At 43.2% G+C, this 24,265-nt stretch overlaps 1 protein-coding gene across 1 annotated transcript in view; it reads left to right on the forward strand.

Annotated features, from left to right (window-relative positions):
• Positions 1-24,265, forward strand: part of mdga2a (MAM domain containing glycosylphosphatidylinositol anchor 2a) — a 912,278-nt gene that overhangs the window by 856,635 nt on the left and 31,378 nt on the right. The window contains exon 16 of the mRNA XM_041214670.1: positions 17,934-18,073. Coding sequence (XP_041070604.1) covers positions 17,934-18,073 — 140 coding nt within the window. The remainder of the gene's footprint in view (positions 1-17,933; positions 18,074-24,265) is intronic.

Below are 24,265 nucleotides of genomic sequence, written 5' to 3' on the forward strand. Positions count from 1 at the left end.
CAGTTTCATAGACATTGTCATGGACACATTTTGGGTTTTTCCTTTTACTTGCCCATGATCACTATATTTGTATGGGGATGTGTGTATTTTGTATTGCTCGGACTGATTGACTCATTTTTAATAGCACAGCAGCAAGCTTTAATTTATTTAAAAATGAAGACATTTATTTTACTTCTCACACACTTACCCCAGAAGTTAATGAAAATGTGATGTCTCACTCACTCTACTCACTCACCCACACTATCGCATACACACAAAATTAGATACAGATGAAGATAAAACAATAGTTATAAAATTTGAATTTAACCCGGTGTGTATTTTGGTACAGGCCGAATGTTTCCAAGTTGAGTTGATCCTTTGACTGGAGTGATGGCCTTGAACAAAAGTAGAGGTTTCTTGGTGCTACAAAAGTGCTTGTAGCTGATCTGCCTGGATGTGAATTTCTCAGGTGAACTTGAAGGTGGAACATGTTAGAGGAGAGAGCTTTTCTTTCTTTTTCAAGATATTAAAGTTAGATATTTTTGATGCTTGGTTGATTGCAGCGGTCGAATGGCTTTACTTGCAGGACTGTCTCTTTGATGGAACTCTCTTGAAAGCCAGTTTGAGTTCTGCTAACATATCTTCTAGTAGGAAGCAATGATGTTTGTCTTATCATGTGAACTCCCATGGAGCGTCAAGTCCAAAAGGGTGCTGTGGGAATCCAATAAGCCTGGCTTGGGTTCTCCCACCTGTGGATACAGTCAACCCCAAGCCCTTTGTTTGAAAAGGCAAATCAACAATGTTACAATGAAGGTATTGAGGGCCTTAATCTATCTGTTGATGTCTGAATGACCCTCTTGAATTAGTTTTAGGAAGAGCATTGAGCAAACATCAGCCTACAAGGTACCCTTTTGTTTACTGTTCTGTCAGGGGAGTGTTTCAATCCACAAGAGAAATCAGGTGATCCTCGGGTGGCCATATTTTTGCAGCCTTTTAAGGTTACTTTTTAGAAATTTAGCTTTAAAGATTTATAATAATGCCATGCCAGTAACTGGTATCACAACATTCTGTGTTCAAAAAAATGTTACACAGAATCCATAAAGGATGCAATTTTAGTCCAGTTAGGAATTGTTCATTGCATATAATAAAGCTTGTCATTTGAGTTATCTTAATAGTATTTTATATTATTTAATGGCTAGCTTTCATTTTTCTAACTTTGAGGTTGTAGAACTGAAAGCCTGATAGCCAACATGGAATAAGGAATCTATTTCACAAGCAGGTTGCTAACTGAAAGAGTTGATTGTATGAATTGCTGTCCATTAGCCTTACAGAAATTTAGTATGAATAGTCTGACAAAAGCAGTCACATCACATCTGGCCTCAAATTACCACCAATATCACTTTGAAAAGAATTTATGACTTTATTCAGTGGCTGAATTACATCTGTATATCCAAGCCTACCCTCTAATCACATTTCAATTCAACATTCTTAGTCCTGGCCCCTTGTACAGTGTTAGGTTGGAGATGAAAGTGTTAAATGTAAATATTTGTGTAAACAGGTAGAAATATCTGATTGGGAAACTGATAAATAATCCTAAAGTAAGTGCAATTCAAACAAAACTGGTATAATTACAGTTCAAAATGTTGACTTGTAAGGTCAGAATTAGAAGAGAGCGAACTTAAACAATGGATGACCCATCTCTAAGCTTGTGATAGAGCCAGGAGATCTACACTTAGCTCAATTAAAGAGTTAACTTATCTATGTGGCTCCCACATGAACAGAAGCAAAAAACAGCTTGTAAACAAGAGGCCAGGATTTTCCGTGCCTATTGGTATCAGTCACGTTTGGTGCTGTGATCGGTCAATACGGCAAGAAGGTCAAAACTTGGTTTCACAACGTCGTAAATTCAGTTTATGACCATCCACTCAGCCCGTCGATGGCAGGCCGCATTCCCCGCCATTGGACGTCGGGAACCTCGTTGTAATACATCAGCATATCATTATAAAGCCAGTCCGCTGGACTCATTAACCTGCTCCACACCACCCCCCCCCCACCCCCCTCCCACCACCACCACCGGATTGTCCGCCCACTTTGGCGAGAAAACACGCCAAGGTGTTCACAACAGCATATATAAGGCATGCACCTGGCAGGCTGCACTTCGTTTGTAGGTTGTTTGCCTACCTTGCTTCAGGCAGCACTCACAGTCATCAGCACCAGGCTTCACAGACAGCACCACATCAGTTTTAGAGGGGCTCATGGATAGGTCTCTGTGTCCCAGATCAGCCATATCAATGACTGCTTGGGGAAGGGGGAGGAGTAGCCTCAGGCAAGGGCAGAGGCTACAGGACGAGAGCTGTACTGGGGAAGGAGGGTATCCAGAGTGTTTGTGGGCGCACATGTTGATCTGTGCAAGTGTCCTCAAGATGGTGAGGGCTGAGGAGGCAGTCTCCAGAGGAGATGAGGCCAGATGGAGATGTGAGGGTTTGTGTGTGAGAATGGGTGGTGATGTCCCTCGTGCTGGCAGTGAGTGAGATCCCAGTGAATGTGTGATGGGCTTGAGTGTGTGAGTTAGAGTGATGACATGGTTGCCATACCCTGGCTGCACAAGTGAGAGCATTCATCATCTATCAGCATTGGATGGACAACCTTTTCTGTGCAACATTGGCACTGATCACCACTGCCATCGCCTACCAAGCTGGAGTGGTAATTTTGCTGCCCCTCCTGCAGCCAGAGTGAGGGTAGAGGACCTCACAGTGGGCCTCCATGGCGTTCAAAATGCACTTGAGGGCTGCAGTCTTCTTGCCTTTCAGGGCCATGTCTTCTTTGCTGCAGTCCTGGGCTGGAAGCACTGAGTGCAGCTGTACTTCAAATGTGGTGCCTGGTATGATGAAACTGTAAGCTAATGGCACGGTGGGTGAATGAGAGCCCGCCCACCATGAAAATGGCATGTTTCCTGGAAATGCATAAGTTGTGAGCAAAATAGATAATACATTAGCCAGGCCTGCACCTTAGCAGATAAAATTCTAGCTTTATTGTTTACCACAAAGAATGCAGATGGGAGCTCAAGCTCAACTTGGAGACAAAGTTCGTGAGGGAAAAAGAGGCTGGAATATTGGCCTAGTTTGGAGCTAAAGAGAGAAATCTGCAGCAACTCTCACAGTAAAAACAAGCTGTTCAGCTTGGGAATAGGCAGAGAAAGAGAGAGTCTGCCAAGAGCGATAAAGCAACTGTGGACCACGAGCAAAAGGGCTATCAGAAATCAGTTGTACTCCTGAGATGGAGTCACTCGTCAAGAGTACAATGAAGCTTACACTTGAGCTGAAAAGTCCATAATTGTGAGATGTTTGATCAGAGATGGAGGGTTGCTTAGCTGGATGCTAGTGGAAGGACCCCAAGGAAGCTCATATCTTGAAGGACAACAAAATCGCTGAGGAGAATCAAAGTGTATTCCTGAGAGCTGTGGCACTTTGATTTAGTCCTGGAAGTGAATGAACCTTCAATAGCCTGATAGGTACCAAAGACTTTCTGGGAGGAGCTCAAAGTGGAAAGGGAAAGATTCCGTTGAAGACTTCAATTTTAAAGTACAAGTGATTGTGTTTTTTTACATTGAAAAGTATAATTGAGGCTGAGAGCTGTAGTCAAAGGTGAAACAGACAGTGTTTAATTATTGGTGTTTGCTTTGTTTGATTTTTGTATAGTAAAACCACTTGTTTAAACTGGATACCTGTGGGCTTCATTCTTTCAGTAATTAATGGGGATTTTGAATTTCTCTTTAAGCGTTGATGGTCTGTACAGAGAATATAACATAGATTATTTTAAAATATTGCACAAAGAGTTTGTGCTGTTTAAACTATTTGGACATAGTCATATTATCGCAACATTTAATATTGAAACCTCCTATGTAAACAGTTATGATAACCCTTTTTGTCATGCTGTAGTTGCAAGTTCCAGTCATGACAAAACACTGTGTCTTACGTCTTTCAACTCTCCTCCCACTTTCATCAGTCATTTTGTTTTTACCTCAATCTCTTGGTTTGAGATTTTTAGAATTAACTAAGGTTTTTTTCCTTGTTTTTAGATGCTGTTTTTTGCCTTTTTCTTTTCCCTAACCCAGTATACCTGCAACGATTACCTTTCCCCAGCTCTTAATTGAGCTCTGCAGCCTCTCCCTACTTTACCCTTCTGATCTCCTGCGCTACTCCTTGGTTCAACAATCTTTTTGTCTTTGACTACTGCCCTCACCCTCACCTCACTGTCCTGCTGCCCTCAACAGTCTCCAGCTAAATTTCAATTCCTTCCCCCGCCCCACTCCCCACCCCACACTATCCCAGCTCCCATCCTGGACAAAGGCTCCGCTCTCACCTTAATGTTGCATCTGTTATATTTCAGAAGGGCCTTTTGGCTAAACTTGCAATCTTCTCTCTTAGTTGAATCAGCTCCTGTCTTTTCAGAGCCATCTCATTTGACATTCAAAACTATCCAATAGCCAACCCCACAACAGCTGTTAGCTCGCTAGCAAATTGACAGAGAAGGGAATCCTTAAGGTCCAACAGAAATTGCAGATTGCAACGTTACTGACAGCAGCACACCTTTAATATCAAAATAAAATCTGCACACTGCAATTCCTTCTCTTAGAAAAAATGAAAAACTTCTCCCCTCGTGATTAGAGTCTCATTATCTGTACTGATATGAAAGAATTAATATTAAATCTGAATGTAAATAAGGAGTAGGCCATTTTCTTTCTGAGCTAAAGCTAGTAAGCCAGATTCAATGAGTACTTCTGCATATGCCACAGATGAGTAATTATCAGGTAAATACTGTAAATTCAGAAAATACGCGGTCTAATCCCCTATAAAAAGAACAGTAAAAGTAGTACCATAACCAAAGTTCAAAATAAGCCTCTATAAAATTCATATTGGGTAAGAATTTGCACTTTTTTAATGTTTTTAGCAGTTTTTTCCAGCTGATGTTCCCAGTTTTAGGCAGTGCATTAAAATTGTATCATAAATAATAATGAGAGCATTTTGCTATTAAAGAGATGGGACACCTACAGTTCATTTATTGGGCCCAGTTAAGGAGATCAGATTTATTTATTGTACAAGTATATGGACAACATTAAGCAAGGATGAAGGAGTTATAACAAAGACACGTGTCTTCCAGTTTGAGCCAACTAATAACATAGAGACATTCCATTTGGGCAAAAGTATGCGAGCCTGAGTAGTTTAAATATAAAGACGAGGAACGTCAATTGCTGGGAATCTTAAATGCAATCAGGAAATACGCAATTGTTCATCAGGACCTGGAAAGAGAATCTGATTTCTTTTCCTCATGAACCCGCTGTGCACTTCTGGCATTTTCTGGTTCTATTTCCCTTACCATGCTGCATTCTTCAACAACCTTGATTCTTCAATACATGGGCAGCCTTGTGTTTAAACTTCCGCATTCAAGGAGCTGAAATTGGGGTTAACCCTACTGTCTGGTGGGGACTCTGTAGGCAGGAGAGTGGAAATGAAGCATTGCTACTAGTATTTATTGCAGAACTTTTGGATTTGTTCAAATTGACAGGTGTGACAATTCATTTTTCTCTGGCATGGACAGATTTGGTTTACAAAGTAGCAGTTCTATCCGGAGGATAGGATATTGTTGTTTTGCACTGCACACAATTCTTCGGGGACTGGGTAACCTGGCTGAAGAGGATGAATGTTATTAAAGAATAACCCTCCATCATCAAAATTGCTACCATGGATAGACTTTAACCAGAGATCATAACTAAAGGAGGGTTTTCTTCTCTTTAGCTCTAATATTCCATCATTGTGCTGAGTATAAGTGGTTGATTCAGGTCGATGGCACTTCTTAAAAAATAAACTAGACTGTTTTCCATTGAGAAATGTGATTAAAAGTCATGGGGATATTTAACAATGCTGCTTGAGGTGGAGAGATAGAACAGATAATTAGTGTTCCCTAAAGTCAGCAATCTGTTGTATATTTTATATCACGGAGCTCTGCAAAAATCACACACCAGCTTATATATGTGTAACAGAAATTTATTCATAGTGCTTTAAAACGTCTGCTCTATGCTTACAGCTCTATCTTCCAGCAACTTGTACAGTTGTTTGACTTTTCTCTGAATCCACGCACAGGCTTTACTAATCAAGCACTCTGAGCATCAAATAGTAAACAGCCTCTCATAATCAAACACAGAATAATTGAACACTACATCTTTCTCCCTTGTAAAATTAAAGGCAATATTTTAAATTAAATCATCTTAAACAACAAAGATATGTACATTGAGTCATTGCCTAGACTTCAACTCCCCAGTTTTTTCTAAATACAGAAATAGTCTTTGAGTTGCAAAGGCCTCTGATGTGCAGTCAGTGCTTGGTGACTAGTGAGGAGCTTGAACTTTCTACCATAGAAATACAAGTGCCAATGTTCACCTGCGTAAATGCAGGGCTAGTGCTTCCTGCTTTCCAGTAGAATGTTGGCATTCAGTTTCCAACACTGGGCATGACGTATAAGCGATTGGTTGTTCACTTCCTTCAATGTACTGTAGCAGTACAGCTCCAATAGCATTTCCTGATGCATCAGTTGTGGCAGAATCAACTGATGGTTAATGATATGGGAGGGATGTTCATAAGAAAATAATCAAAAATAGACTTTTCTCATGTTGTATTCCAGTACTATGAAATTTAGCTCTGTAGCACTGCTGCTGCCGGTGCTATGGAAACTCAGAAAATGGCGTGCACTGTGCCTCCAGTCACTACTGATACAGCCCGTGTGGCATCCCATGTCAGGAAAGTTGCTAACACAGGAGTGCTGTGCATGCATGGAAGCCCTTGACATCGGCTAATCATGATGTCATATAGCCGTTAAGGCTAATTTAATGCACATCTTTGAAATTTGGATGACACAGGTTCATTGCCTGTGCTAATCACTCACAAGGAACCCCCCTCAGCCCTGCACCCCCACTACACCTGCTTAAAAGGACAGACATCCAACTTTCTGGAGGGTTGCTTGACTTATTTCTGCCACTTGAGAGTTTGTGAAAGTACTGTGGTGTCTCTTTGGAGGTGTTGTAGAAAGTTGCTGGATATGCCTGGGAGTGTTGCTGCTTCCATGCAGGGAAGCCAGAGATATTGGTGACTTTGTCCACACAAAGGCTGGAACTTTTATGGGTCTGTAATTGTAGTCTCTCAGAGCCTGCAACACAACAAGAGATGGAGCTGAGGCTGCAAAGGGAGGAAGAGGACACTCCAAAGAAGGCTCTGCTGATCCAACAGTTTTCATGGATCACTTCAAATATTGCCCCCTCTGTCACCGGTCAGTCAGGATCAATGCCTGAGATGCCTGAGGCATCAGGGCTTGCAGCCTGAGAACAGGGCTAGAATGGTACTGCCAATGGCTGTCAAGGTCACCGACTTCCACAATATCTACGCAACCAAATCATTTCAGTGGGAAGCAGCCTGGCGTTCCCACCATCTTCAGGCCTCCTCGAAATATTAGTGGGTGACTGATAGGAAAAGTGGGATACCACCTGCACACATGCTGACATCACCACCCCCAGCCCCCCACCCCTCCACCCCACCCCCACCCCCCCTTCTCCTGCTACTTGATATTGTGAGGATAAGGGAATATAATCAGAGACATGGTGGAGCTTATTAAGCAATAGTTTCACTTCGGTCTGGAGTTTGCCCCCAAATTTGTGCTGCCTCCTCCATAACATTGTAATTATGAATGCACAGCCATTTCCACTAGGCATCCTGTGTTAATGATATTGTTATGGTACACAGATGAAGGGCATTGCTTAATTAAATACTTTGAGCACATATAAATAGGGAATAGTTGGGTCACTGGGGATGTGGGAGGAGAGATGTTGGGCTGTACAAATTCAATAACCTCTCACTATGAAGAAAAGCTCTGTGTCTTGGTTTCTGCTTCAGCAACCGGCTTGGATGCTATTAATATCTGGAGGCTACTTCAGGAGCGAAAAGTGGAGGAGGCACAAGGGACCCCTTCACTCCAGGCAGGCTTTTCATGAGAGCCTACTCTGATTCCAGTTCCCTTAGAAGATCAACCCTTCCCCATCATGGCTCCACTATTCTGCACCTTCCAATCCACCTGCAATGTCCTGTTTCAAGAACCTCTTAGCCAAAATCATACAATAGAAACCAATAAAAACCTTACCCATAACATCTTTATTGAACAACACAGCCAATTATACAAACAAAAATGTAATATTGACCCTTATGCATTCCTTTAGTTCCTGTCTTGTGAATGTCTTTGCCTGTCCTCGTGCTATTACACAGTGCTGCCCCAGTGACTGCAGCATGGATGCTGAAAGGTTGCTGACTTACATTGGGGGAGACTACAGGTGGCCTTGCAGGACATCCTCAAGCAGTTCTGAAGGAGTAACAGTGACAGGAGCACGATTGCTGTCATTCTTTGAGAGCACAGCAGGTTTGCATTGCATGGTGCCACTGCCACTCCTCCAGGGTGGTCCCTCACGAACCCTAGTAACCTGGTGGAGGCCAGATTACTGGACTTTATGAGAGCCTACAAGCCCCTTTGAGCACTGAGATCTGCAGCTATGATGGCAGCATTCTGAGCTGCATGGCAGCAAGCTTGGACCACATAACTTGCATCTGAACTTCCACTGCAGCGCTGTTCAGTGGCTTCAGCCTGTGCTGTAGTGGAAGCTGAGACAGTGGCCACCAAACACTCCACCATGGGACTGTCCACCATTGAGTTGGCCACCACTTACGCTATGGCAAGAATGGGCTCCAGACTCTGTGTGAAGCCCTGTGCCATGTTTGAGCCAGACTCATCCATTCTCCTTGACAGTGACAGGCAGACCTGTCAATGCACCAAGCCACTTGGTGTGTGTGTGTGTGTGTGTGCTAATCACTATTCTCCTGTAGCTCACCCCATCGATGTCCTCATCTGAATCCCCTGTAGCAAAGCTCTGGTGAGCTGGAAAACACACCATTCATTCCTCCTGGCCTGGATGCAGCCAACTGATGCCCAGTGATACACACATGCAGATCCCAACTCAGTTATACTACTCTCAAAAGCTAATACTTGAGCTGGTGGCTATGAGTGTTAGATCAATTGACGGTGCCTCTACATCAGTGGTGTGGTGTTGTTCTCTCTCTTCCTCCTGGGGCTGCACTGGCTGAGCTGGTGGAAGTTCTTTGGTATCAGGAAGCAGGAAACCAGATGGGGAGGTTTGGGGTGGGTAGAAAGCAAGAGGTCCATGCACACACCATCAGTAGCTCGGTCATCAAGCCAGATAGCAGAATGAAGTAGAGATGGGAGGTAAGAAGGGGCATTAGGCAGCAAAATACTTCTTGATGATGCTGGATTCATAAGGTTCCGCCACAGCTGACCCCATGATGTGGAACACCGTCTCCTCCATAGGGCTCAGGAGATGCAGACTTGCCAGGCTTCTAGAGGTTGTGCTCTGTTCCTTGTGATTGGGCACGATCTTGTCCTACAATAGAGGGAGAGGAATGTCAGTAATTGTGTCGTACTGTGTTTGGATGATGTGCCTGCCTTAGCTAAATATGGGGAAGTAAGTGGAGGCAGTGGGAGGTGGGTCCACCATTGAGCTGGCCACCACTTACGCTGTGGCAAGAATGGGCTCCAGACTCTGTGTGAAGCCCTATGCCATGTTTGAGCCAGACTCATCCATTCTCCTTGACAGTGAATAATTGACAGTAACTCCTTGAATAATTAAAAGCAAGTCAATGATTTGCATGAGTCATTGAACTTCTTGAAGCATTACTGCTGTGGCCTCGAAGCCAGACTCCAGAAGTTGCCCACTCCCATTCTTTCTGAGGTTGTCCTTGAGAGCCTGCTGCCCACCAACCTTGACCCCACCTTTGGAGATATCCTCCTGCTGAAATCCATGAATAAGGCCTCCGGTGCCATATCCATAAATCTGGCTCTACCTGTCTTCCCTAGTTATTTAACATCCACTTACAGCCAATTGCTGTATTGGCACACAGCAGTGGCTTCTTTCCACTGAATGCAACTCACCTTCAAAAGGGCCAGGCTGCTTTTAAGAGATGAAGTCTAGCTAATCAAGCTAGGCCCCTGTTGAGCATTCAGCTGGGCCAGTTATTCAGGCTGCACATGGCTGAACACTACAATCAGGTAAATGAAGAGAAAAAGGGACAGCACAAAGTCTGGTATGCTGCCTACCTCAATGGGACCACGAAGACAGATTGTGAATCACAACCACATGCCTGAAAAAACTGAAAAAGAAGAAACAAATTTTTAGCCCTTATATGCTTTCTAGAACACAAAAGAGGCAGACAGTGGGCGGAGTCATCCCAGATTTGCACAAAATGCAGTAACGGGCGGCAATAATGGCCGGTTTTCGAGCTGTATCATTCCATTCCCCCCCACAGGAAACATGCCGTCTCACTGGCGGGCAGCCTCCGATTTGCCTGCCATGCTATTACCTCATCACTTCCTCACACGGCGCCAAATTTAAACTGCAGCCATGTGCACACATCTCAATGTTTGCAGCTCAGGACTGCTCCGGTGAAGACATGGCCCTAAAAGCCAAGAAGAGCGTAGCCCCCACCCGCACCGCCCCCCCCCCCAATTCATTGACACATCCCTGGGACACCTTCTAGACGGCATGGAGGTCCACTGCGATGTCCTCTACCTCCACTCTGGCCGCAGGAGGCCCAAGAGACTCACCACTCCAGCTTGGGAAGCGATGGCAGAGGTGGTCAGTGCCAGTGCTGCACACAAGTGGTCAGCCATCCAGTGCAAAAAATGGATGAATGATTTCATCTGTGCCGCCAGGGTAAGTCAACCATCTCATCACTATAAACTCTCAAGGTCATCATACATTAACTGGCATCTCGCTCACTGCCAGCTCAAGGGACATCACCACTCACTCTCTCCCACACACCCTCACATCTCCATCTGACATCATCTCTGCTGGAGACTGCCTCCTCAGCCCTCACCACCTTGAAGCCACTTGCACAGATCAACTTGTGCCCCCACACACACCCTGGATGCTCCCCTTCCCCAGTACAGCCCTCATCCTGCAGCCTCTTCCCTTGCCTGAGGCCACTTCTCCCCCTTCCCCAAGCAAGTCCTAGCCCTGTAGCCATTGAAAAGCCAGCCCACCTTATGATTGGCCTGATAGATAGAGACCTGCCTGTGAGTCCACCTAAAAATGATGTGGTGCTGCCAGCCTGGCACTGATGACTGCGAGTACTGACTGAAGTGCAGCTCACCAGGAGCATGTTGCTTCTGTACTGAGCCCCGTTGGTGTGCAATCATGCCGATGTGCCCGGATGGTCCTGGGTGGAGGGATGATTCCGTCGAGCATGGCTCATAATGAGATGCTAAAGTATTAAAATTAGGTTACTGACATGTGACAGTGGGAAATGCAGCCTGCCATTGACGGGTGGAACAGATGATCGCAAACTGGTTTCACCACGTAATGAAACCAATTTTTGGCCTTCTTGCCATATTGTTCCACCCACTACCCACCATGACACCCGATGCCAATGATGCCAGAAAATTCCAGCCAGCGGCTGGTAGGGTCCATACATTTCTCGCCATCATTACCACTTATTTCCGTTGATTGAGCACGTGTAACGAGCTCAGAGGTTGCATTTTTCTTTTAAAAAACTTTCGACATGTTTACAGTGTCGAAATTGATTAGGAACATATGAGTCAATCTTTTTGACAGAATTATTGGCTTAGCCCTCCCAGAGTGAAGATAACATACTACTTGTCCACCCACTGAGCAGTTTTGCATGTATTTGCGTGCAGTAATTTGGTTACAATTTGTCTTTTACGTGAGAAATTAATTACACTGCAGACGGCGGTGCCATCAACAATATTGCTTTTTGGAATAATATCTACCAAATTATTAATGAAGATGGGGATCATCACAGCACAGAGCTAAGTACTCTTCTCTGAGAAATCCCTGTGCATGTGTTGTCATAAAGAGGTAAATAATTTATCATTTTGTCCTCTAAGGAAATCATGGAACTAGTTTGACAGCTGGCTATATCTGACTATAAAACCTAAAGAATGATTTATAAGAATCATCTGAACTCCACCATCAGTTTTCAAACTTTTAATTTGCCCTCAGTTCTCTGTGGGTTGAATTTTCCCACAGGCTTCACAACCCCGACATCGGGCCGAATAGCAGCTCCCAAGCCCGCGCTTGCTGGCAGCAGGACCTGCTTGGTGATTTCTATCAGCGAACGGGCTCTTGATGCTGCCAGCCTAATCGGAAGGCTAGTAGCCCTGAAGCCTCAGCATCCTCACCAGGAAGGGTGGGCGCTGCTGAGGCAGATCGATGACCTTGGGCCACCTCAAGATGAAGGCACACTCAGGCTGATAAGTAGAAGTTAACATTTAGGGGGCTGAGAGCGGTAGACCCCACAGGATGGAACGGAATCTCTTCTGGGGGACCTGTGGGGTTATGGGTCTGCCACCTCTTTGAGCCTCTGGTTCCGGCGTTCCCCAGGGACTGCCATGAGGCCTCCATGAAGCTGATATTGGCAAAATGCGACTGGCCCTGTAAGATAGCCCTTAATAGGACCTTTAATTATGCAAATTGGCTTAACCGTTCTCACCGTGGTTGGGAAACGTCTCCAACGACATGACAGCAACAGGGAATTGTCCTGACTTGGCTCCCCACTATTTTACCAGCTCCCCCCACCCCATCCCGCCTCCTTTCCCATCAACATCACACCCAAGACCCAGGCATCTTTGGCCAGTTCCATGAAGTTGGAAATTTAAGAAGAGGAAGGTCAACATGGTTAACTGTGGAAAGACCCAAGTCACAGGGGTGGTAAAATTCAGCCTTCTTATTTTCTAATTAAAAATAAAAGGCATTCAGCCTTTTAAGAACTCATGCCTTCCATTGATCAAGTCCTTTTTTCGTAAACTATGTATGGATTTAACAATTAATAGATGTATTGTTTTTGTAAAAGTTCCATGTTTTCACACTACTTCATAAATTTCTCCAAAGAATTAGCTAATGGAGTTATATTCTTTGGTTACAATACAGAACACTTGGGGAAAATTTTAATTCTTTCCACATCACAGGGACAGAATGTGTATGCAATTAAGGTGGAGCGACTCTTTCTCACGCTGATCCTGACAGATAATGTCATTGGTTTAGTTTAGAGGCACCCACAGGCCTCAGAGGGTTACCTGTAGCATAAATACTGATCAGGGTCCTTTGACATTGGTAGGACACTGATGGCATTATAATCTCATTCTGAAAGGGACTCATTGTCATCTGTTAAAGGCAGTGGAGGCCTTCCAAGGTGAGTCAAATACTTTGCTTGGTGAACCGAGGTGCAGTAGCAGTGCTGCACCGGCCCGTGCAAGGAAAATATGAACTTCTGCTGCCCAGGACTCTCCGTCAGACTGGCACATCACCTGCACACCCCTGCCATTCAAAACTGCACCCAAGACCCGGCCATCTTGGTAGTCCAGTGCCATGAAGTTGGAAACTTAAGGAGAGGAAGGATAACATGGTCAACTGTGGAGAGATCCAAGTCATAGTCACAAAGTAAGCCATTTTTTATTTGGTTAGGGATGTCCATTACTATGGGAAGAGTACAAGCTGACTATGGATATAAACAGGAGATTATGGGAAAGGCAGATATGAAGCTGAAGACCAGTAACACGTTCAAGATCACAACGTCTTGGATCAAGACTTAACAGACTAGGCAAGCTGGAACCACCACTGTTTTGATTTGTGTGCCATAACCCGCAATCTGTAAATCCAGACTCTCATTTCAGACCCACTTAAGTTGCGCCTGACCCCAATCAATTTCCCCTCCAAAATTCAATCCATCTGATGTACATAAATGTCAAAGGTCGGCATTATAAAGTATGGGGGCACAGGCTGAGTGACGTTAGGTCAGTGAAACGTGCAGGCACATTTGGGAATGGAGAGCTTTATTTGATTTTCTTTGTTTTGCTGACTGGCAGAGAGCAAGGAATGGCAAGCTCCCAAATACAACTAATGTATTTGGAATGGAAGGTTATTGCAAAATAATATGATCTGCCCTGAATGTGGTTTTATGTCATGCTGTATTGCAGAGGGATGGTATATCTTGAGTACATTATATTTAAAGGGTCACCACCTTCATGAAAATCACACCAGATCACATCACTGTCATTTGTGTATGGCACATTGTCAAAATGATGCATAGCCTCTTCCAGCTCTTGTCCCACAGCCAATAAAATGCTGTGCTAAACTTGTTTATGAACAGAGCCCCTTTAAAATAACAGGAAAATTCAGCAGGACCTGAAAATGAAAAAAGCATGATCATTGCTTTCTGCTGAGATTATTTTAAAGGATAGGAAGGTTAAGTAGAAAAACCAATGTAACTGAAAAAGCTGTGAAGGAATTGTGTTTTCTGCCAGTCCTTCTCAGAATTGTTTCATCTGTAGCAAAGATTTAGAATATTTCAAGAATGAGAATGCTTTTCATGAAGACTGGGAATTTTTTTAAATTTAATAAATTGTTTGTTGACGAACATATCCCATGATTGGATGAGCTCATCTATCTCCAGGGAATAATTGAGTTCAGCAGGTAGAATGCAGAATCTAAAGGTCCCCTCTCCTCCCAGTCGACATTCGCAATGTTTGAATGGTCAGGCTGACTCCTGAATGCTGCTGCAAGCCCATTGTGGTCATTTTCTGCCTCACAAAGCTGCTGGACCCAGGCTGACTAGGAGCTGTCATCCTTATCCTTTTAAGACCATGTGCACAAGAAACTTGTTAAAGGCAGTCTGTTCCATTAAGGATCTTCATAAGGAAATGCACGGAGATACCTGGGTTAAGACCAGTCATTTCAAAGTTACACCTTGATTTAGTCTTAGTGACCTTCTCTTTCACTATGACTTTGGCAGCATCTTCTTTGGTAAAGACACATGCAAAGTAATCATTTAGTACCTCAGCCCTGCATTCTGCCTCCATGTGTAAATCCCATTTTTATTCAAATGCATATGGTTTCCCTTTAGTCTCTTTCTGCAGTCTCTTCTCATACTCTTTCTTTGTTTCTCTTATTTTTTTTACTTCCTTTCTGAACAACTTATATTCAGTCTGGATCTTGCTTGTATGATTAAACTGACTTCTGTCATAGGCACCCATTTCTAGCTTCATTTTACTCTCTATCTCTTCATTATTAAGGAAGCTCTGACTTTTGTCCTACCTTTCCCACCCCTATGGGAATGTACTCGATTGCACCTAAACTATCTCCCCTTTAAAGGAAGCCCATTGTTCCTTTACTGTTTTGCTTGCCAATCTTTGATTCCAATTGGCATGGACCAGATTGATTCTCACCCCACTGAAATAGGCCCTCCCCCAATTAATTGTTTTTTTTTCTGGATTGCCTCTTGTCCTTTTCCATAACTGACCTAAACCTTATGATATTATGAACACAGTCCCCTAAGTGTTCCACTATTGGCACTTGATCTACCTGGCCCACCACATTCCCCAGAACCAGATCCAGCAATTCCTCCTTCCTGGTTGGACCAAAACATACTGGCCTAGAAGATTCTCTTGAACACACTTAAGAAACTCTTCCCCCTCTCTTCCCTTTACACTATTAATATATCAGTCTATATTAGGATAAAGTCCTTCATCATAACTACACTGAAGCTTTTGCACCCCTCTGTAATTCTCTTCCAAATTAGTTCCTCTATGTCCTTCCCACTAGATGGTGGCCCATAGAATATGCCCTGTGGTGTAATGGTATCCCTATTGTTTCTTAACTCTAACCAAATAGATTCTGTCCTTGACTCCTCCAGAACATCCTCTTTTTCAAGCACTGTAATGTTCTTCCTCAACAATCCTTCTTTCTTTTCTTTCCTATCTTTGCTAAACACCTTGTATCCACCTTGTAGGAATATTTAGCACCAAGTGCTGCCCTACTTTGATCTTTACTGGTGACACATCAGTCTGTAAATTGGAGGGGCAGCTGATGTGTAGCCTATGGAGGAAATCATACAAAGGAAGTAACACATGTGCTTTTTGACTAATTTGTTAACTTCTAAATCATTCAAGCAGAGCATGAAGCAGATCCATCATTTACTGGACCAGTCTATTCTTTTCAAGGTATTACTATTTCTTTTCAAGTTGTTAACAATCCAACAAGAATCACATGTGCTAGTAAATGACAAATATATCCTTTATTTTGCACTAGCAGATAAACACCTTGAACACCGCATAGTTTGGGAGACATAGGAAACACAGTATCATAGGAACAGGAGTAGGCCATCCAATCTCTCAAGCCTGTCCTGCCATTCGGTTAAATCACGACAGATCTGTACTTCAACTCCATTTACTCTATAATCCCTTGATACGTTCACATAACAAAAATCTTTCAATCTCAGTCTTGAAAATTTCAATTGACCAAACGCCCACAGCCTTATGGGAAATGAAATTGCAGATTTCTACAATCCATTGACTGAAAAAAATCTTTCCGATTTCACTTGTAAATGAGGAATTTCAGACAAATACATTAACCTATCAAGTAAATTCATGGGGACGTAAGCTAAGCTAATGCCATCTGTCCTCATAATTTAACCATTTTAAACCCTGGTGACTCGGTGCTGTATCCCTTCCAAGGCCAATTTATCCCCCTTGAAGTGTGGTACTCAAAACTGAAACCAGTTGGTCCTAACCAAAGATTACCCCTTTTGTTAGACAGTTACTCTGACCCCCATGATAGATTCCAAACAATTGCCTTCAACTGATGTTAAATGGAATGTGTGCCTTTAAATACCTTGGGTGAAAATCATCGTGTCCTGAAAATTTGTCTGTCCTAAGACTCATTGGACAGAATTTTACGGCCCCGTTATTCTAAACTTCATTGGCTTCAGCGGGAATGTAAAATCCCGCTGCCGTAAAATTTCACCCATTGTTTTAAATATGACTTCCTTTAATTTCTTTTAAATCAAGTAAGCTGCACCGCTTGACTTACTTTTAGGGACCCTCGTATTGTAATATGCCTTTAAGGGATAGCAGCATGCCATCACTAATAAGGAAGTGCATATTGTGATCTTGTCTCAGTTTCACTCTGGCCTGTGAGTAGAAAACAGTACACACAGTTCTGCTGCTGATGTCCTTAAGTTTTCTATCCATGTATGCATGTTCTGATGTGCCTAGTTTAAATAAATGAACCCGCAATATGTCTACTCAATCAGTTCTGAGTGATTAATGCTTTTATATCATTATAAAAACATGACACCTTGTACTGCTGGAGTTTTCTCCTCTATATTCACTGTGAAAATGGATACAGCATACTCATTGAACAAGTCTGTGACTTCCTTCCTATCTGTAATAGTGTCACAAGCATTTATTTTTTTAACTCCTGGATGTGTCATTGATGATTTCAAAATCTAATAAAGTTCCCAGACTGCTAGGAGTTGGCCCATGATTGACAATTGTCTCCTTGATCCTCAGTTTTGAATGTATGCCAAGTATGAACTGCCACTGACAACTGAAGAGTTTCACTTTCTCCTTTTTCATCAGCTGTCTTTTCTTTCTCTGTTGAATTATAGTTAAGTTTATCATAAGTTTGAATGGATGCAGTCATTCAACCTGTAGCAAGCTACTGTCTGAGTCTAAGTATTTAGCTGAAATTAGATTGGATATGGTCAATGCTAATCTTGTACCAGTTCCAAAATTATTTGATGGTTGTGGAAACAGTTCAAATGGCCTTTTTTCTCCGGGAAGCTGAAATCACTCATGTCTGTATTTTCTTTCTCCAGCCATTACCAGAGTTCTGTTTCCTTTTAGTTATTCACATCTTTCTGCATTTGGGTTTTAGGAAAACTAATACAGGGTGTTCCACCAATCAGTGCTAAACTGCCCTTTAGAAAAGTCTTGGGGAGTTTCAAAGGCCAGCTCAACATTGAAATTATTTGTCATATTTTATATTCCAGGTACTTTGAATGTGTTCCTGCGATTCAAAGGATTCAAAGGATCGACAATAACTGAAAATCTCATCTGGACAATGTCCGGAAACCAAGGGGAGCAGTGGATGCATGCAAATATCAATATCAATCCAAGTGGAACTTTCCAGGTAGGAATGTTAAAGTCATATGTAGAGACATAGAGATATCTATACAATATTACAATACTATATACATATTAATATACATATTAAATGCCTATTTCTTAAATAGCAGCCACTTCTTTTATTATGTAACAAAAGTGCTAAAATAAAAGTGCACTTTCTTGTATAAAAGATGTTTTGTAAAATGTTAGTCCTGAATTGCACCGTAGGCAACCAGCACATGATGGGTTAATGTATTTGTCTGAAATTCCTCTCTCTGTTATTCTAGGCTTGTGGCTGGTATCGCCCGTGAAATAACTGAGTTAATGCCTCTGCTAAAATGGCAGCAAGAGAATTTTCAGACTAACACGGTGGGATTGCTTTGAACAATTGGCAAGCTGCACAGTGGTGCCAGCAGGATGCCTAGTCCGTTTCAGGGTCTGACCTCATTACTATGCCTGTGGCAGTCTATGGGTTCCAAAGGAGTGTCCTGCCACAGGTTGCCAGCTCTAGGCTTTCACAATATTGTTGAGTCAGAGACCTAACTGGCTAGTGGAGATTGGTCCCTGGGGGGTGTTGTTGGGATTGTGAAATGAAACCTGTGGCAACAGGAGCCCATATTGTTTTTGTAGAGCCCAGAGGAGCACGCTTCTTCATTAGTATAGCACTGCACCTGCTCTGCTTGGTGGTATCCCAAAATGATAATCAAGGTCCTTTGTGTATCAATGGCATATTTAAGGAGCCAACTATCTACAAGAAATAAATGTCCTGGATACCTTTCAGGATAGTGCAGGCCAGATTTGGAGCAGGAACAGCAGTTATTTTTTCCCCTCAACTTTCAGGATGCTATTATCTAGCAGAGCCAGGGAAGATTTCCCCCATTATGTTTGAATGTTCGTGCCCAATTCAAAGACCGTCACTTTTCTGTTTTATAAATTGATTCTATGATGGTATAGAGGTAGAGCGGAGTGTGATGCAATGTATGGCAGTAGAATGTTGTTGGGATTCTTTGGGGTAAAATGGCTGGGGTGGAAGAGACTGGAGGGCAGAACTTAGGTGGATCACAGCAACGTGCAAAGATTTTGGCATGAAGCCAAGATATGTTAGGTTTCTGCCCCACATGTGAGGGTGGGGCAATTCATCCTACTGATCCACTCCAATGTTTGGTGTACCTCCAGAATTCCAGTCACCACACTCTTGTTCAGTCCATTGGAAATTGTCCAACTGACAGTCTCTGAGAATGTAAAGGGTGAAAAATAATTGGGCAGAATTTTCTGCCTACCGGGAAGGTGGGCCCAACCCAATCTATGTTAGGTGGGGAGCCGATCCCCGCTGGAGGAGCAGGCATGCCGCCATTTTACGTGGGCGGGCCTATTAAGGCCTGCCCACCATGACGTCCGGCGGGAAGCGCTATGTGCTCCCTGTGCGGGTGGGGGGAGCGATTAATTCCCCAAAAGCGAGAGTGCGCTCTTTCACGCATGCGCACAAAATAACGCACATCTCTCTGAGGCTAACTGCTGCCTCAGGGAGATCGCTGAGAGCTTTATAAACTTTAAAAATAGAAAAAAAAATCCTTAACATGTCCCCCTCATGGGACAATGTCACACGAGATGGGACATGTTAATAAATTTCACTAAAACTTTACTAAACTTTTAAAATCCCAACATGAAACCTCATCCCGCTGGTGGATGATGTTTCATGTTTATTCAGAAGCCCACTGGAGCTCCTGGCCTGCCCGGCAACCTTAAGGTTGGACGGGCAGGTCCTTTAATTGCTTTAATGACCCTGTCAATAGCCTCAACTTTTTGCTAGAATCCACTTTCCTGAAGATTTAAATGGGGTGGGATGATGTCGCGGGGAACCCCTGACGTTATCCCGCGTCATTTTGCGCATCAGTGAGCAGGCCCTGCCCCCTGTTCACCTATGGCAAAATTCAGCCCATTGAATCCAAAGGCCAAAAATTACATTCTCATTTTATTCCATTTGAGGCTTGTAGAGAAAAGAGAAGTTTGTCCTATTTGATTCCTTGCCCGAAAAAGGGCCTTTAGCTTACTCCATTGCTGTGGCAAAGTGTCATTCTGAGAATTTCTGGAATTCCATCCAGGCAGCTGCCCCAACGGACACAAGTCGCCCACTGGTGTTTAATAAAATGAGCCCTTTCCTGGGATTTGGCACAGAGTTAACATCCTTACCAACTGACGACTGGAGGCCTCTCTCCACCGCGTTGCTGGTGGTTGAGCTGGGGATCAGAAATTCCTGGCTCTGTTTCCCCATGTTGTGTAAGGTCGTGATAGGCCATGTCACCCTAACCTGGAGTCTGCTCAAGCCCCGCAAAAAGATCCTCTAAAAAAAATTGCATTTAAGTAGATGGTTTAATTCCATTGATGGAGTAAGGTTGAAAGGTGTTCCAGGATAAAATGTTTTCCACTGTAGTGTAATTCTGTCATAGTAATTGTCATCCTAACTTCACTCAGGCTTTGCACTGTCATTTGTTTCCTTAGAAGATTAGTTTCTTTTATAAAAGGTGGTTTTCATTCTCAAGAGAAGCCCAGGTCCTTTAGAGCCCATGCTACTAAATTAAACAATTATGTGCTTTAGACATACAGTCCACTGGGTTTTGACTAAATCTGCAAGAACAAAATTTAGCGGTGACCTGTGGCATCACTTTCTCCACACTGGTCCAGGATATTGTACTAGTTTCAGACCCAAGGCACTCAATTAATAAAAGATTCTGCAGAATGCTTTTTGGGAGTCATTCAAAAGCATATTAGTTCTATGTAGTTGTTTCAGGGATGAAACCATAAACAATGCTTACCACTGAACCGTTCACAGCACATCAGAAAACAACCAAACTTTAATCATTTGAGAGAAGGTTTTTGTTTTTCCTGATGCTTTATTTCAGGAATTTACCTTGGGCACCAATCACTCATTGACACAGGTTAAAGTAGTCCTTCTGGCTGCACTGATAGCACGGTGGATAAATGTACTTGTGATCTGATACTAAGATATTATTCTGTTTTGTGTTGTGTTGTATTCTGTTGTGATCTCAGCTAGAATACCAGTAAAGGTTTCTACACTTATTCTCAGTGTCATGGGCTAGAGACATGGAAGAAAATTAACCATTGATGATGCTCCAGATCACTCTGCAGGGAAAGTATGTTTTATTGACAGCTACCGAGGACACGATTAGGCTCAAGTCTGCTGCATTCCTTGAGCAACAGCCTACTGGCATTCCCTGTCAATAAAGAATTCTATAAAGAATGACCACTTGGATTGCCAGAGAGTTGGCACACCCATGAATAAGCATGCATCACTTCATCAAGGGTAGAGTAAAATACTGAAATAATCTTGTCAGTGATACTATAGCACAAAATATACCAAACGTCAGGCAAGGCACAATTACCTCAGTGCCCTGACATTCATGGCAACAAAGCCTAATACTGAGCCAGTGCTGGCCCTTCTAGGCTGCTAAAATGGTGAATACATCTATCCAAAACACCCAGCATCAGGAAAAACATTTAACTATCGGGTTTCAAGACTTTATTACCATCCCGATTATAGACTTCTTCACTACGTGCAGAATAAATCTGTCCCACTGCCTCCTGCCCCATTGTAGGCCCATCCCCCGCCACATGCCCCATCGCATTGCAGGCCCATCCCCTGCCACATGCCCCATCACATCATAGGCCCATCCCCCTCCACATTGCTGACCCAACCCTGCCCTATTACTGGCCCATCACAGATGCATCGCTGCTACATTCCCTGCCCAATGCTGACCTATCCTCTGCTCTCACCACCACCACATACAGAACAAAAAAGCAATTGCTGTCCAATAACAGAAGCGTGTTAATACATTTTAAGTTGATGCAGTTAAATTAAAAAATCTGCAACCTGCTATTCTTCATGTGACCCTTTGAGTAAAGGAATGGAGCTACTGCTTTCACCCCCAATCCTAATGTAACCATTAATTTTGGTGTTTTACAACAGTAGTACTCAAACTTCTAAATATTCAAAGCACCACAGATAACAATATGTGTATTCAGCACAGGTCTGAAATAGATTCTGCCGCGTAAATTAAATCCTACATCCATTAACAAAAAAGATAAAAACACTTAAGTGATGAGACCAATTCAACAACAGTTAATTGAAAGCAAAATACTGCAGTTGCTGGAAATCTGAAATAAAAACATAAAATGCTGGAAAAGCTCAGCAGGTCTGGCAGTACCTGTGGAGAGAGAAACAGAGTGAATGTTTTGAGTCCAGATGACACTTCTTCGAGCCATACGGACTCAAAACATTAATTTGTTTCTCTCTCCACAGATGCTACCAGACCTGCTGAGTTTCTCCAGCATTTTATGTCTTTACTTCAACAACAGTTGGTGTTTGAAACAATCTGCATGGGAAGCCGAATGGGAACAATTAAACTTCATGGCATTTTACACTTTCTGTCAGTCTGGGCTTAGTGCTAGTACTTTCCCACTCCAGAGACTTAAACATATAGGACAGAATTTTCCTGTCAACAATTTGGGGGCGGGGCCCGCTTGCTGATGGGAAAATGACATGGTATGACATCGGGAGGAACCCCCGACGTCATCCCATTCCATTTAAGTATTGAGGAAGGCAGGCGGACAGTGAAATCAGCCGTCCGCCTGTCGACCTGTCAATGGCCAATTAAGGCCGTTGACAGGATAATTAAGCTTGTTAAATGCCCTGCCCATCTGTCCTTAAGGCTGGTGGGCAGGCCAGGAGCCCCAGCGGGTTTCTGATAATACATGAAACCTCATCCACTGGCGGGATGAGGTTACTTGTCCGTTTTTAAAAACTTCAATAAAGTTTATGCGCTTCTTATTAATATGTCCCATCTCGAGTGACATTGTCACATGAGGGGGACATGTTAATAATTTTAATACTTTTCTATTTTTAAAGATTTTTATACAGTCAGTAAACTCCCTGAGACAGGACTTTGCCTCAGAGAGCAGTGCGCTCTTTCATGCGCATGCGTGAACGAGCGCACTTTGACAGATGGGGAATTCCTCCACCCCCAGCACAGGAAGCGCATAATGCTTCCTGTTGGGCAGGCCACTGGACGGGCCTTAATTGGCCTGCCCACTCAAAATGGCGGCGGGCCCCAGTTCGGCGGTGGAGTTTGGCTGACCGCCCGCCGGTGGGGCCTGCCCGCCCATCAAGGTAAAAGTTCTGGCTATAGTCCAGGCTGCCACATCAATGGAATACTGGGGGAATGTGGCGTTGTTGGATGTGTCACCTTTCAGAAGAAATATTAAACCAAAACCCTACCTACCCACTGAGCTTGATGTAAAAGTTACCTATATGAAGAAGAGCAGGGAGTTTCTGTCAGTGCTATGGCAAACATTGAGCCCTCAACCAAACCACCCAAAAACAATTATCAAGTCATTTTGTTGCTGTGTTTGCAAACTTGCTATGTGCAAATTAGAAGCCACAGTTCCCTACATTACAACAGTTAGTACATTTTAAAAGCAATTTATTGGCAGTGAAGTGCTTTGGGATGCCCTGAGGTTGTGAAAGCTGCTATATAAATGCAAGTCCTTCCCTTTCTTTTGTATTATCTTGCAAAACAATTATGAACTCCCATATCGATGGTTTTGAAATTATATCACACATTGTGATGGATAGGTATTTAAAATGTAATGAACCCACTACATAACTTACTTCATTCTCAATATGTCAGAGGAAGATGGATGATATTTGCTGCCTTCATAACATAGCAATGCCATCTGAGGCCCCCTGGCTTTGTTGCGGCAGTGTTGTAAATAAATGAGGCAGCACTGTTGCATCTAGTGGGACATTGAAAGAGGTTTGCAGCTAGAAACTTAAAGGTTGTGATCATAATGCTTCACAATTGTGTATGCATGAGCTTATGGAGTCAGAACAACAACTTGACTTGAATAGTGCCTTTGACATGAGCTATTTAAAATGTGCTTTTGAATTAACACTTTCAGTGAAAGGGTTACACTTCTGGGATGCGAAGGCTGGCAGGTATGTATTGCATTTATGATTGGGTGTCTGAAATCAGCTTCCTGGAGACAATGAGGGATAATTTGACATTCTATCAACTAAGCCCTCTAATTCCTCCTGCAGCAATAACATTCGCCTGAACTCAGTCAGAGATATTGTCAAATTTGGCTGGAATACACCACTCTGGTGTGGGAGGTTGTCAGTTTTTGACTAAAAGCTGACATT

This window comes from Carcharodon carcharias, chromosome 20, assembly GCF_017639515.1.
Source record: "Carcharodon carcharias isolate sCarCar2 chromosome 20, sCarCar2.pri, whole genome shotgun sequence".
Taxonomy (NCBI): domain Eukaryota; kingdom Metazoa; phylum Chordata; class Chondrichthyes; order Lamniformes; family Lamnidae; genus Carcharodon; species Carcharodon carcharias.